Source organism: Lissotriton helveticus, chromosome 4_1 (genome assembly GCF_964261635.1).
Source record: "Lissotriton helveticus chromosome 4_1, aLisHel1.1, whole genome shotgun sequence".
Lineage (NCBI taxonomy): Eukaryota > Metazoa > Chordata > Amphibia > Caudata > Salamandridae > Lissotriton > Lissotriton helveticus.
Window position 1 is genome coordinate 921,496,918 of NC_136063.1, and position 15,880 is coordinate 921,512,797.

Below are 15,880 nucleotides of genomic sequence, written 5' to 3' on the forward strand. Positions count from 1 at the left end.
ACGCAATAATGTAAATTAAGGTCCAATAGACTCTGTTTATTTTTTATAAATGATATTCCTCTTATAACACTGTCCTGTCATGAGACAATGTTCACTGATAATAATACATGCAAATGTATGACTACATCAAAATAATTTTCCGAAAGCAACATTTCCAAAATATCCTATTTGACAAAGTAAATGTTTTGTCAAGAAGTTCTTTGAAGATGCCCAATGCATTTCGGGAAGGAAATCCTTTCTTCGGGGGCCACTGTAAACAAGAAACAATACAAACGGTCTAGTTATATACAGGAAGGAATGGATGGATCTTATCTGCATATTAACAGGTGGGAACCAATATTCTAAAATGCTATTTTAAAGAATGTGAGACTGTGAAATAAAGTTACCAATTCACTTGACAAAGCTGGCCATCACATGTTAGTAACTGTTGTACCTACTGCTGAACATAGGTATTCTCCTTTAGTAAAGATATTACACAGACTAGACAATACAATAATTTTGTATTATTTGTATGTTACTTGTGTGGGCATCAATCTTCTGTCAATAAAAATAGCATTACGATTTGACCTTGTGCTAACATTAGCTTGAGATTACACTGTCCTCCATCTTCCCTCAATATATTACATGATAACTGTTGCAGATTACTGTTGTCTAGTTTTCACTTGAGTAAGCGGAAAGTGTTCTCAGAATAACGTGCTGGTTGTAATGAATCAAGGACGGTTCTCACTGTCCCAGGTTATGTTAAACAATGTGTCAGCTTAACTGCACAGCTAACACTGGAAGAATGGTTTCAGTTCAATGTACTACTATCATGGGAGACTCCTCAAATGTATCCTGAGTAAAATGTTTCTTCTAGCTTGTTTTATATTGGTACAAATCCTGAGAATCATGCATTCCCATAGAATGTAGAAAAGTCTTTGTCCAAAGTCCTGTATAAGAGTGTGGGTTTTGCTAGCAAGAGAGACCCCCTATTCCCCACTTTAGGAGGAGAATCTATATCAGATTTCATTGAGAACTGCACTGGGTTCTTTGTACTTATGACTTATAGGCATTGCTGTTAAACGTGCTCATGATACATTTCCTGTAATTGGCTTATTATTTCCATATATAAAGCAAGGAATGAGAATCTTTGTCTCTCATTCTTATGAGAATCTTTTATCATTATTGCATGAGTTCCCCATTAATTAGATACGTCGCAATTGCAGTCGGGGAGCACCACAATCTACATCGGGGCTACACCGCTTCCAGTCCGAACAGTTGGAACACCCCATGGGGTCGAATTTAGACTGATTTGAGTGCCTACAGATCTTGCTGAGTTTCTGAATCTACATCACCTTCCAAAATTGAGCCTCATTTGTTTGACCTAGCTATCTTCAGGAAATTAAAGGCTAAAAAAGAGGTAGTTGAGAAATTAGTCAGACCCTAGCAAGTGCATCTCATCATAAGACACAAAACTAGGTTGTGATGATTGCACACATTCTTTATAAACCACACAAAACTACATATTTACAAAACAGCAATGGCAAGCAAACAATGGCTCCTCCAGCCCAGGTGATGATCTTCCCAGATCCACATGAGAGGCCATCAAATAAATCTTGCATTGCTATGCCATAGCAATGATGGTAGGTGGTATACAAATGTAGCATAACGTAACACGATGGACAAAACTTCATATTAATGTAGTACACTTACTAATGAGAAACGTAATATGGGCATCTGTGTTGATCCCAACAGAAGATATGTATGCAAACTGATCATCTATACTACTATAATAAAGTAAGAACTTTTCAGGCTTTGAGGCGGGTAAACTCGGGAACCACGGCGCCAATCTACCCACCCAATACACCGTTGAAATCGTCAGGGTGTGTAGATGGTTATAGGCTATATAAATATAAAAAATAAACGTTATTTACAAAATTTATATTAAAAAAAAAACTAGTCCCTCCAAAGTAGCGCCGGCCGCGACGTGCGTGCTCACGTCAGGAGCACGGGGAGGAGCGGCGTCTGAGGAGCGGCGGACATGTCGCGGGGGAGGAGCGGTGACGTGAGGAGCAGCAGACAGGCCAGCGGCGGTGCGAGCAGCAGAGAGGCGGACATGGCGCGGGGGAGGAGCGGCGGCGGACAGGCGGTGAGGAGCAGAGCGGCGAGGAACGGTGAACTGAGGAGCGGCTGAGGTAAGGCTCCGGGGACAATGTCAGGGCAGGTGGGTGTCGGGCCAGGCGGGGGACGGGGAGTTACAACAAAACAGATCGGCTGAGGAAAGGCAATGTCGGGGCAGGTGGGGGTCGGGGCTGGAGGGGGACGGGGACTAACAAGGTGACGGGTGGAACATTTTGTCCGACCTCCATTGACTCAGGACAGGCGGGGGTCGGGCCAGGCGGGAAAACAGATCGGCTGAGGAAAGGCAATGTCAGGGCAGGCGGGGGTCGGGGCAGGCGGGGAACGGGAGGGCGGGGGCACGGGCTGCTGGGCAATGTCGGGGGAGGCAGGGGTAGGGGAAGCCTGAATGCTCCCGGACAAGGTCGGGACCGGCTGCTAGTTAGGTATATAAATCAGGGAAATGTGGGTGCATATATGCGAATGAGGTAAAAACATGGGTGCAAACAATGTTTGCACATGTGTACTTTAGTCATGGTGCAGTCTCTGGCTTTCATATTTAAAGAAGGAGTGTGATTATGCAATAAACCACACTGTAGATGAAGGGTCGGACTGGACTATAGGGCAATCAGGCAGTGCACAATGGTCTGACAGGTCAGTGTGTGGGCTGTTTTTTCATCTGTTGTATGGTCTGCTGGGCGATGTTTTACAGTGGATTTCCCGGATATTAAATCCAAGGGGCGTATTACCAACAACTAGCGATAATTATCGCTATGTCGGCTTAGCGGCAATATTTTTATCGCCGTGCTTCTGCGATTTTTATCGCTTAGGAGCCTTGCTATTATCAAGGTTTATCTCCTAAGCGATAAAAATCGGCCAAAATGCATGAATATCGCTGAAAAGTCCGCGATATTCATGCATTACCGAGCTAATGCTCTTAGCCATGTTATCCACCTACCATTGGATAACATGGCTAAGAACTGCATCAGGGGCAGGTGTTAGCCTTTGTAGATAATCGCGCTTAGCGCGAATATCTCCAAAAGTTGGTAATAGGAGATAGCGATGTTAGCGACTGTTTCCAGTCGCTAACATCTTGGCACGCCCACTTTGCATGTCATTAGTGATAAATTTCACTGACATGCAAAGCGGGGCCCAAGATGGTCGCTATCTCCTACTAGCTGTCGCTAACTGGTGTTAGCGACAGCTAGGTAGTAGGGAGATAATTTTATCTCCGCTTTCTTGGCTTTTAAAGCCAAAAAGCGGAGATAAACCCCCTTGATAATATGCCCCCAAGATTGCCTGCAGCGAGCTCAAATGCATGCAGTTTTCCACACCTTTGCAAAACACTTATACAGTGTGTCTTTAAAAGTTCAAATCTGCCAGAATTTGCAACCATTGGGCATTTTTGTAGCTATTTAATTCACTAATTGGGGACACTTTTATTTTAGTGCCTAGGCCTCTTTTCTGTCCGAGTCAATTCAGATGTGATAGGTCACAGCTCTTATCTGCAATTCTGGTAATCAAGGAACTCTGATAAGAGTCTTCTGTCGGTGATTTTGCTTTACAAATCAACAGAAGGAAAAAGTAGAATATGTGGTATTTTGTCAGCAGCATACTTGCTGATATAAAATGGTTATTGTGGCAGATTGTTACCAATGCCCAAATGTCTGTCTTAACCAGATTTCCGTGAATCAGATCCACTCTCTGACAATATATCTTGATGCCTAAGTACCAGTTCATTCCCAATGCAAACGGAGGGGGCAAAGGTCTGAGACAGTAACACCATGCCTTTATTGGAAGAAGCATAAATATACCCGAATGTTTGCAAGGTGTCAATCCCTTTACTTACATTCTGCTCAATATTACAGAAATAAAGTCAAATGTAATCTGCACAGAGGGATATTGTGTGGGCTGTGGTCCCTAAGTGAATACCCGGGTGCATTCCCATTAACCCAACAATTATGCCAAGGTTTCCTTAGCTATAATGAACTGAAACTGAGATAGTATGCGCCCTTGGTGGGCGCTCCTTTCTATCATAAATGGGGCAGAAAGTGTTTATGCAGTTTTCATCCCGGCAATGTTGTTTGTATATTGCAATTTTATCCATTGTTACATTTCTGGTCCAAAGCCCATGATTGACAAAACCTTGAATAGCTAGGCCATTGGAAAAAAATCTAAGGAGCAGATTAGCAAGAACCTTGTTAAAATTATCGGCGTTTTAGCAACAGGAAACTGCCGCTAAAACTGTGATAATGGGCTTGCTAATTTGCATTATAGAATTCCAATAGAAGCCCAGGTTAGATGTGCAGGACATCTAAACTGGGCTTCTATGGAATTCTATCACACATATTAGCAAGCCCATTTTGCCGTTTTAACGGCAGTTTCCTGCCCCTAAAACGGCGATAATTTTAACGAGGTTCTTGCTAGTATGCCCCTAAGTTTTCATCATGCCTCTCGTGGCCACAGAGGACATGATATTTTCTGTGGCACATTTTCTGTGTTGTTATTCTCTGAGGCGGAAAGCCGGAGAACTGTATTTCAACTCTGTGTATTTTAAATATTTCACTTGTGTCACCTTACCTTGATTTTAAACCTCGCTGAGCTCACCTGCAAAAAGCCCGATCTAAAGGCGCTTTACAGCCCGTCACGACCACTCCTGAGACAGCGACCCCGCGCTGAACAGGGAAACGCCCAAAGGCGGTAGCCACGCCCTCTGCGAGGCCACGCCCCCTCCCAACGAGTACAAAACGCTGACTGGAAGCGGAAATCACTCGTGTGTTGTTATTCTCTGAGGCGGAAAGCCGGAGAACTGTATTTCAACTCTGTGTATTTTAAATATTTCACTTGTGTCACCTTACCTTGATTTTAAACCTCGCTGAGCTCACCTGCAAAAAGCCCGATCTAAAGGCGCTTTACAGCCCGTCACGACCACTCCTGAGACAGCGACCCCGCGCTGAACAGGGAAACGCCCAAAGGCGGTAGCCACGCCCTCTGCGAGGCCACGCCCCCTCCCAACGAGTACAAAACGCTGACTGGAAGCGGAAATCACTCGTGTGTTGTTATTCTCTGAGGCGGAAAGCCGGAGAACTGTATTTCAACTCTGTGTATTTTAAATATTTCACTTGTGTCACCTTACCTTGATTTTAAACCTCGCTGAGCTCACCTGCAAAAAGCCCGATCTAAAGGCGCTTTACAGCCCGTCACGACCACTCCTGAGACAGCGACCCCGCGCTGAACAGGGAAACGCCCAAAGGCGGTAGCCACGCCCTCTGCGAGGCCACGCCCCCTCCCAACGAGTACTAATGTGCCGCCCATACCAGCGCAGCGGACGAGCGCAGCGGGAGCGCCGTTTGCGCGCCGAAGGCGCGCCCAAGGTAAGCCCGTCTGCGCCCGTCCGCGCTCGACCGGGCACAGGGCCAGAACCCCTGCCCAAAGCAGCCAATCCTAAAGTAAGGTACTCACGCAGAGAGCTCCTATGTCTCAGACCCCCTTCGCCCTCTTGCGAGTACACCCATGATCTAAATGGACCTTTTACTCGCTGCTCTCTATGTAAGCCAGTTCAGCTCTCGCTCCCCTCAAAACCTTACAAACCCGCAGCCCTCAAACTGGCCTCACTAAACTGTCGCTCACTTCCTAAACATTCAACACAAATCAACCATCTTATAGAAGACCTTGAGATAGATGTCCTCTTTCTCACAGAAACGTGGATTACCCCCCAATCACAATCTGACATGGCACTAGCAACCCCACCGGGCTACTGCATCCAGTCCCTACCCCGCCCGCTAGGCAGAGGCGGAGGTGTCGCCATTATCCATCAAGACTATCTCCACTGTAAAACCAGTGAGGCGCAGATCACGGACTCAGAAAGCCTCCACTTCACTATTAAACTGAACCCCACTAACTCACTAATAGGAATACTTGTGTACCGTCCTCCCGGTCCCCCAGGTCCCTTCGCTAGCTCCCTCCTGGACTCTGTCACAACCCAGGCTAACTCCCTATCCAACTTTATGATAGTAGGTGACCTGAATATACATCTGGAAGACCCGGTAGACACGATGGCGAACGACCTTACCCTTGATCTGGCGGCACTTGACATCCACCTACTCAACTCCGGAGCCACCCACATCAGGGGTCACCTACTGGACCCGGTGTTCACCAGCTCCCCCGCGATGCAAGCGAAGGAGGCCCTTCCCCTCCCCTGGACAGACCACTTCCTAGTCCTCTTCCAATTACCTGATATTCTCAGGAAACCCCAAAAACTCCCCACTTATAGCAAGGACAGGACCTGGTCCAGACTTTCCACGGAAAAATGGGCCAATATTCTCGAAAGGACTACCCCTACTCATACAGAAGACCCGGCCATCGCAGACAAAAAGTTCAGGGACTGGATTACTTCCTCCCTGGACCTAGTACTCCCACTTAGAACTAGGGAAAACAAAAATGGCAAACCTGGGTCAGCCCCATGGTTCACCGCGGACCTCCGCATACTACGCAAAAACTGCAAAAAAGCCGAGCGCCTCTGGAGGAGAAACTGGCAGCATGCCGACAAAAAAGCCTATCAGACCACAGTTAGACTCTACAAAGAGGCCATCAGACAAGCTAAAACCTCGCATTACGACACGCGGATACAGGAATCTGCTAACTCAGCCAGAGAATCCTTTTTAATTGTAAAGGAGCTGCTTAAAGTCCCCATCACACCCTCTCCCACTACCCCCATAGTCGACAGAAGTAATGAGCTAGCGAATTACTTTAATGACAAAATCACTCGTATCCTAACATCCCTCCCCCCCTCTGGTTCCACCAGTCACATGGAAAGCCGCTTACCCCTAGACCAGGCGGAAAGTAACCCTCGACCCATACTATCAACTTTCCGGCCAGTAACCAGCCTAGAGGTTGAACAAACCTTCACGAAAATAAAAAGCGGATCACCTCTGGACCCAGCACCACTCAGGTTCCTTAAAACCGTAACCTCAGTCATCATACCCACTGTCACGGAACTCAGCAACAGCTCGCTCGCCCACGGATCTGTCCCTGACAACTGGAAGAAAGCTGTGGTAAAAGCACTTCTAAAAAAACCTCAGCTTGACCCAGCGGATATGTCCAACTACCGTCCAATATCCTTACTCCCGGGTATTAGCAAAATAACCGAGAAACTGGTAAATACACAATTATCCCAGTTCCTTGAAACCAACAATCTGCTCAGACAATCCCAAACCGGTTTCCGCCCGGGCCATGGTACAGACACCGCACTTCTCGCCGTCATTGAAGAAACAAGGCGCATATTGGATTCAGGAGGATCAGTGGCAGTGATCCTCCTGGACCTAAGCGCAGCCTTCGACACGGTTAACCACCGTGTCCTTCTCAATAGACTGGCGGATGCAGGGCTCACCGGGACGGCACTCAGTTGGATTAAATCCTTCCTTACAGGGCGCACATTCCAAGTGTGGGATGAAAACCACCACTCATCCATCCTTCCACTCACAAGCGGTGTCCCTCAGGGCTCCTCCCTGAGCCCGACGCTTTTCAATGTATACATGGCCCCTCTTGAGGACGTGGTAACACCATTCAACATAAAAATGGTAAACTATGCCGACGACACCCAGCTGGTCGTCTCTTTGTCCCAACTGATCGACCACCCAGAAAACCTGACCAACTGTCTTACAGGAATCCATAACTGGATGAATCACTCATCCTTAAAACTAAATGGGTCAAAAACGGAGGTGATGCTCCTAGGAAAACAATGGACGACCATCCCTCCAGCACTTTGGCCCGACGTGTTTGGGGAAATCCCTCCCCCGAAACGTGAAATTAAGACACTCGGTGTGTGGCTCGAGCCAGAACTTACTATGAAAACTCAAGCAACCAAAACCTCGGGTACCTGCTTCGGGCTGATGCGCACGACCCGCAATATTCTCCCCCTACTGCCACCTACCTCCAGGAAACTACTTATCCAGGGACTGGTATTGTCCCGCCTGGACTACAGCAACCTGGTCTACCTGGGAGCCCCTGAGGCTACACTGACGAAGCTCCAGCGGACACAGAACGCGGCGGCTCGCCTGCTCACCAATACCCCCTCCAGAATGTCCGCCAAGCCGGCCCTCAAGGCCCTGCACTGGCTCCCTGTGCGCCAAAGGGTGCAATTTAAAGCGATGTGTACTACACATAAGCTGATCAACGGATCTGGCCCTGCGATCCTCAGTAAAATGATCACTCCCTATACAGCAGCCAGACCCTTACGATCCCAGAATGAAAACATGGCTAGCGTTCCTAGATTCAAACGATCTCGGACAGGAGGACGACAATTCTCCGTTCAAGCTGCCGCCGGATGGAATGCTCTTCCCCGCTCCCTGAGACTGGAACCCAACTACTTGCCATTTCGCAAGAAATTGAAGGCACATCTATTCCCTAAATAGAATCCCCTTTAAATATCTCTCCCCTCGCCCTCCCCCTCATCAGGATCACAACCCTCACAGCGCGGGGATGCCCTTGGGTCACCAGGCGCTTTAGAAATCGCAAAAAAAAAAAAAAAAAAAATTTGATTTATTTGCAACAGACGTCTAATAATCAGTGCATTCTGTGCATTGTTTCTGTGCAGGATGAACCCCGTCTGATAGGTTGCTCTAGAATGGCTTAATCCTATTTGCTAAAACCTTGCCCAATATTTTACAGTCAGTATTTAAAATCAAGAGAGTGTTGATGTGGCTCAGGAAGAGGTAGCAATAATCCTTCTGTACACGACTGGAGTAAAGGATCCTATCTGCTCCCCATCCGAGTATTACTGAAGTAACCTAGAGGCCATAGTACCAGCGTATTTCTTGTATAATTCAGAGTACAAGCCACCTGTGCCTGTAGATTTGCCTATTTGATATTTGATTGCACAGGTGAGTTTGCCTAAATTCAAAGGTTTGTCTAGTTATGCAGTTTATTTTGGTGGATAATTCCATAATGTCAGTTGCCTCAGGTATTGTCTCATATCAACTATATTGATATTGATATGCACAGCCATATGTATCATATACTACTCTTTTTGTAATTCTGCTTTGATCCCTACTTGGATATTCATTATTGCTCCAGAAGAAAAGTGTACTGCTGTAATAGGGTGGTGAGGGTTATCTTTTGCTCAAGCCAAGCTAGTAGCCTGCCCATTGTGTCTGCCTCCCCATGTCACCTAGCCAAATATTCTCTGTACCTATGTTGGCCCAATCTATATACCGGCTCCCTATGTGTGACCCTTTTGTGTTTGAGATGTCCTCTCACTGTTATGTTGAATGCTGCCATTATTTCATTTTTCAATTTAGTTACACCTTTGCTAAGGTTAGTTCTCATTCAGATGTCTGCATACCCCTGAGAAATACTTTAAATTAATTTCTCTCTATAGTAACATTATTAGCTGTCCCCACGTTGTTGTGGAAGCACTGTTCTATCTGGGGTCTAGTCTTCAGTGCTTGCAGTAGGTATGTAGGTGTGTCATCTGACCCATCATAGGTGAATTAATGCCAGGTTATGATCTGAAAGCGTGCACCCTAGATGTTTAACACAGAACACATCACCTCACAAATGCTCAGAGCATAGTGCTAAGTCTATTATTGTTAGTAGGTCATGTATATGTGAATAATAAATGCATTCCTGTAGCTTTTGATGTAATGCCCTCCAGGTGTCAGTAGGATTCCATCATAGTGTCCCGTAGTGAGCCATCAGCATTCCTTGCTGCTTGGGTGCCTATAAATGACCTTTGCATCCTATCATAAATGAGATCCTGGACACAGTGGAAGTCAACCCTCATAACAGTCAGTGAGTGGACAAGATCTGCTAGTTGTGGCTGGCATCCAGGAGTCTTCCTGCTGTGCACTGGTAGGAGCACAGACGCTGACTACTGCAGTTGGATTACTCTTGATTATACCCTGGGCATTCACATGTCTACCCTCCGGGTCTATTATCGGATAGCTTAATGCAAATGAGACCCCGGGCATGATCTAAAATAATACGCCTCTCACATATATTGAAAATGTTGTCAAATATAATTGTCCACTCCAGCATTTTTGCAATCATAAACTCTCTGTTTTTGTTGGATGGGTTACTTATAATGGTCAAAAACAATATTACATTGACAAAGGTATGAATGTATTCTATGCCTTTTTTGGACACTTCTTATACCACTGATATGTAAAGTTAGCACCTTATACTTAGATGATACCATGCCTATTAGCTACCCAGTGTGCTTCATACCTATCTGGTATGATTAGAATTATTTCCAGTGGATATGATTGTCCTACATGGTGTGGTGCATAGTAACTGAGTCTGAACAATTTAATCTCAGGGATGTGTATCTTCAAATCAGTTAATCAATCCTCACCCATACCAAGACTTAGTTCACAAATGTCCAAATCCACTCAAACAAAATCACAGCCTTCATATCCTCCTTGCACCAGGAAACGGCAGCGAGGAGTCGATCCTAGGTTGATAGCACAGCAGGTATCCATTGCTAACCCAACTCAATTTGTTTAACAATATGCATTTGCACACATTATTCAACTAGCAAATACCTCTGTGTCTCATGCAACTAATAATGAGCGCCGTATGTTCCCAGGGCAATCCTCAGCCCCCTTTGTTACGGCGAACACAAACTTGTCATGTCAAATTGAGGTCACTCATTTAATTTTTGCCTAATGTTTACAGTAGATCATAGGCCATTCCCTGAATCTCTTTTTATGATATTTATGTTTCGTTTTTTTCTATTTCCACCCACCATTTGACTTATTTGTTAATAATTGTGAATCTATTTGCTTTCATAGACATTGTGTCTGGTCCTAACTTTTTCTTTTTATCAAATGTGTGACTGTTGGTCTTCGGGTCCTTATATATCCTCAGGTTTCTTTGTATTTTTGCAGAATGAGGTTAATTCAAGCATTCTGTCCATCACTTTTTTTAATACTTTTTGAATACTTTAGTGTGTTACCCTAAGTGGGACGGGTATACCTGAACATGGGTCCCATGCGCACCATGTCATTGGAACTAAGCTACACCTGACTGATGAGCCCTAGTTAGGGCAAAATCAGTCCTGGGTTGCTTGTGTCCTGCTACAGGGAAGACCTGGCCTTGCAGTTCGGGCTGGACTGTTCCCATTGTAGCACGTTCAAGGCTGATTTGCATATGACTGCGTCCAAACTGAGGTGACATGGTGTGCAAGTAACGGTGGATTGGGATGCAGCCTGAGTGACTGAGAATAATTCAAGATTTCTGTCCATCACTTTTTTGTATACTTTATTGTGTCCCCAAAGTGGGACAAATGTGCTCAGATTTGGGTCCCATGCACAGTGTATCACTAGAACCAAGCTACACCTGGTTGATGAGCCCTATCTATGGCAAAACGGGTCATGGGTTGCTTGAGTTTCGGTTAAGGGAGAAGCAGTTTGGGCTGATCTGTTCCATTGGAGCAGGGTCAAGACTGGTTTGCATACAGCTGGGTACAAATAAAGGTGGCATGGTGTGCAAAATATTGATAAATTGGGATGCAACCCTGAGTAAGTACCAGTGGCTGATATTAATTCAACTGTTCCAACCATCCATTTGTAGCGTACTTTAGTGTGTCACCCTTGGTGGGATTGGCAAGCCCAGACATGAGTCTCATGCACACTGTGTTACTGGAACCAAGTTATACCTTGCTGCTGAGCCCTAACTAGGGCAAAACCGGTCCTGGTTTTCATGTGTTCCTGTTCAGGGAAGACCTTGCCTGGCACTTCAGTTGGATTGTGCCCATTGGAGCAGCGCCAAGACTGATTTGCATAGGATTGGATCCAAACAGGTTACATGGTGTGATTAATTCAAACATTCAATCTATCACTTTTTTGTACACTTTAGCGTGTTGCTCTAACTGAGATGGGAATGCCCAGACATGGGTTCTGTGCCCACTGTGTCACTCGAACCAAGCTGCACCTGGGTGATGAGCTCTAACTAGGCTGAAACTGGTCCTGAGTTGCTTGTGTTCTGGTTCAGGGAGGGCCGGGCCTGCCAGTCGGGCTGTACTGTTCCCTCTGGAGCAGGGTTAAGACTTATGAATATGGCTGGTTCCACACTTGAGTGGCATGGTGTGAAAATATTGATGGACTGGTAAGCAGCCTTGAGTGATTGCCAGCGGCCGAGATTAATTCAAACATTCCATCCATCACTTTTTTTGTGTATACCTAAGAGTATGGACAACGTTGTCAACTTTGCAATCAACCTTCCTCACCACATAGCTGTCTGTCAATACACCTGCAATGGAGAGTGGCTCTCTGCCAGCAGCAAGGCATTGCTGACCTGATCCCTCGACCTCTCGCAGTCTGGCTTCCGGGCCAACCACAGCACCGAGACCGCCCTGATCGCAGCCACCGATGACATCTGAGCCCTCCTCGACAACGGAGAAACGGCGGCCCTCATCCTCCTGGACCTCTCCGCGGCCTTCGACACTGTCTGCCACCGTACACTAGTGCAGCGCCTCAGCAACGTCGGAATCCAGGAGAAGGCACTAGAGTGGATCACCTCCTTCCTCGCCGGAAGGACACAGAGAGTCCGCCTCCCCCCGTTCAGATCAGAAGCCACTGAAGTCATCTGCGGCGTCCCTCAAGGCTCCTCGCTCAGTCCAACCCTCTTCAACGTCTACATGAGCCCCCTCGCTAACATCGCACGCCAGCACAACCTCAACATCATCTCCTATGCCGACGACACCCAGCTGATCCTCTCCCTCACCAACGACCCCGCCACCGCCAGAGCCAACCTTCACGAAGGGATGAAAGAGGTAGCCGAATGGATGAAGAACAGCCGCCTGAAGCTGAACTCGGACAAGACGGAAGTCCTCATCCTGGGATCCTCACCCTCCGCCTGGGATGACTCCTGGTGGCCCCCCGCCCTAGGCAGCGCACCCAAACCAACAGACCACGCACGCAACCTGGGCTTCATCCTGGACTCCTCCCTCTCCATGACCAGACAAGTCAAGGCCGTCTCCTCGTCGTGCTTCAACATCCTGCGCATGCTACGTAAGATCTTCCGGTGGATCCCCACCGAGACCAGGAAGACGGTCACCCAGGCCCTCGTCACCAGCCGTCTGGACTACGGCAACTCCCTCTACGCCGGAACCACCGCCAAACTCCAGAAAAGACTCCAGCGGATCCAGAACGCCTCAGCACGACTCATCCTGGACATCCCCCGTCGCAGCCACATCTCCGGACACCTGAGAGACCTGCACTGGCTCCCGGTCAACAAGAGAATCACCTTCCGTCTCCTCACCCACTCACACAAAGCCCTACACAACCAAGGCCCAGGATACCTCAACAGCCGCCTCAACTTCTACGCTCCCAAACGCCAGCTTCGATCGACCAGCCACGCCCTCGCCGCTGTCCCCCGCATCCGAAGAGCCACCACAGGGGGACGGTCCTTCTCCTACCTCGCCGCCAAGACTTGGAACTCCCTCCCGACCCACCATCGCCTGACCCAGGACCACCTCGCCTTCAGGAAGCAACTCAAGACCTGGCTGTTCGAACAGTAGCGGAACCCCCTCCCCTAGCGCCTTGAGACCCTCTGGGTGAGTAGTGCGCTATATAAATGCTATGATTGATTGATTGATTGATTGATTCTGGTTTTCCACCTAATCACAAGTATGAGCTGGCGTCCCTTTATGCACATACTACGTTTTTGGCTTGCTCCATTGGAATGCTCTCTCCTTTGAGCTTATTGTTTTTGACTCCTTTTCAAGACAGCCTTAAAAAATAACACTTGAAACTAGAATCCCACAAGTAGGGCATTATTGGCATATTGACATGACCTTATTAGTACTGCGTAAACATACATTAAATAAAAGTCTCTTGAGAATTGTTTGTACTAATCGTTTGGCATGCCATCCCCCCTCTCCTTCCACACAATGTTTCATGAGTCACAACTAAATATCACACTTCCGGTTTATGTTACCGCTGACAGTGTTTATGATCAGACCTGCCCACATTGTACCCTTATGGGAGTTTCTCTTCGAAAAGCTGCTGCTCCCAAATAAACATTGCATTCTCTGCAAGATCCGTTTCTATTTTAAATACATGGACATATTGCATATTGTTTTAATAACGTTTAGCATCCATTACTGGTGTTTTGACTGCGTGTTTGTTTTTAATTATCGACCAGGAACATACCACCAGTGTTCGAGGGTGAAATTAAATATGGGTGCCTTTGGCATGTTCTAACAACATACTGAAGGTTATCACTTACAATCCCCTGAAAACCTGGCTAAACATCTCAAAAGCCACACGCTCTTCTTCAGGAAAAACCGAGACAGTGATGAAAAATAAACAAGCACCGAAAACGTGTAGAAATCAATACCCCCAGCTCCTCTGCTTTAAAAATGTCCTGGCCTGTTTCCTCTGAAACCAGGCTTTCTCTTTGCTGGTTTTCTCAATCCTCTGGGGCTATTGTATCAGACGCAGTTTGGTTTCCGCAAGCAAGAGCTGTGCTAGTAATTGCTTACCTGACTCACAGGCAAATGTCTTTGACGTCTCGTCATGAAAGATAATTGCTACTGCATGCTTCTTTGTCTCTCGAGGCAGTCTGGTTATGTTTTTGATGTTGTGCAGTTCAGTTACCTAGGAAAGAAGAAATACAGTTGTTCTATTTTTATTGTGCATAAAAAATGACTTGACCTCGTACACATATGAATGGAAGAAACAGAGGGTGCGCCTGAGCACAGCTCTCTTATCCTGTCAGATAACATTGAAATTCAGGATTCAGATACTGGCCAATTTTGACTGCAGTTAAGTAAAGGCAAGCAATCACGTGAAGTAGATGTAAAAGTGGTGTGTATTTTCTTTACTCGTTGCATTTCTAACTTCCCATTTTCTCCGGGGACAATATGCAATCATGAGGGCCGTGACAGGCCTTTATTATCATAGCGGGGCGGCCTTAGGCATGTGCAAGCTGTGCACCTGCACAGGGCCGCCAAACCCTAGGGGTCACCACGCCAATATATATCCTTAATATAATAATCCTCTGAGGATGGATACATATTTGCGTGGCGGCCCCTGGCAGGGATTTGGTGGCCTCCGGCTCTGTTCCACTTCCAAACACCCTAACCCCCCCTCTTCACTGGCCTCCACACCTGCATTCCTCCTGGTTCCTATCCACCCTGCCCGGACCCCCTCTTCCGGGCCCCCTACCTACGCTCCCTGCCCAGGGCCGCCATGAGCCTAGAGCCGCCCCTGATCATAGGGCATTACTCCAGTGGGCTGGATCCTTTGGGGGGCGGTTTTGAAAGCCCAGGGCTACTCCTGGTGCCTCTTCCACTTGCCCTAGCTCCCAGAGTTAAACTGCAGCAGGCACAAGGGGCTTTAAGCAGTGGCATGGCTAGACCTTCTACCACTCGGGGCGGCCCCTACGTTTGCAGCCTGGTGCAGGTCAGAGCCGGGGGGAGGGTTGGTGGTGGTGGTGGCCAACGTGTTCCATGGGGTGGGGTGGCAGCCGACGGACAACTTGCTCTCAGGGGTGGGGTATGGTGGTAGTCAACAGTCACAACTTGCTTAACTCTGCCACCCCTAAAAAGAATGCTGCCTGGGGCACACCGCCCCCTCTGCCCCCAGCCATGGCACTGGCTTTCAGAGATGGAGAAAGAGAGGGAGGTAGGAAGAAGGTGAGGGAAAGTCATAAGACAGGAGAGAGAGAGAGGATAGAGAGAGACAGTGAGAGCAGGGATCTAAAGAGAGAGACTGTGCTAGGAGACAAAGCTAGTTTGAGAATTTTTACCAAGGCTGCTTTTGATTCACTAGTCCAG

The 15,880-nt window shown here is 47.2% G+C and overlaps 1 protein-coding gene across 1 annotated transcript in view; it reads right to left on the reverse strand.

Moving 5' to 3' along the window:
• DOK6 (docking protein 6) overlaps nt 1-15,880 on the reverse strand; it is a 950,476-nt gene that overhangs the window by 795,772 nt on the left and 138,824 nt on the right. The window contains exon 3 of the mRNA XM_078686219.1: nt 14,585-14,699. Within this exon, the coding sequence (XP_078542345.1) occupies nt 14,585-14,699 (115 nt within the window). The remainder of the gene's footprint in view (nt 1-14,584; nt 14,700-15,880) is intronic.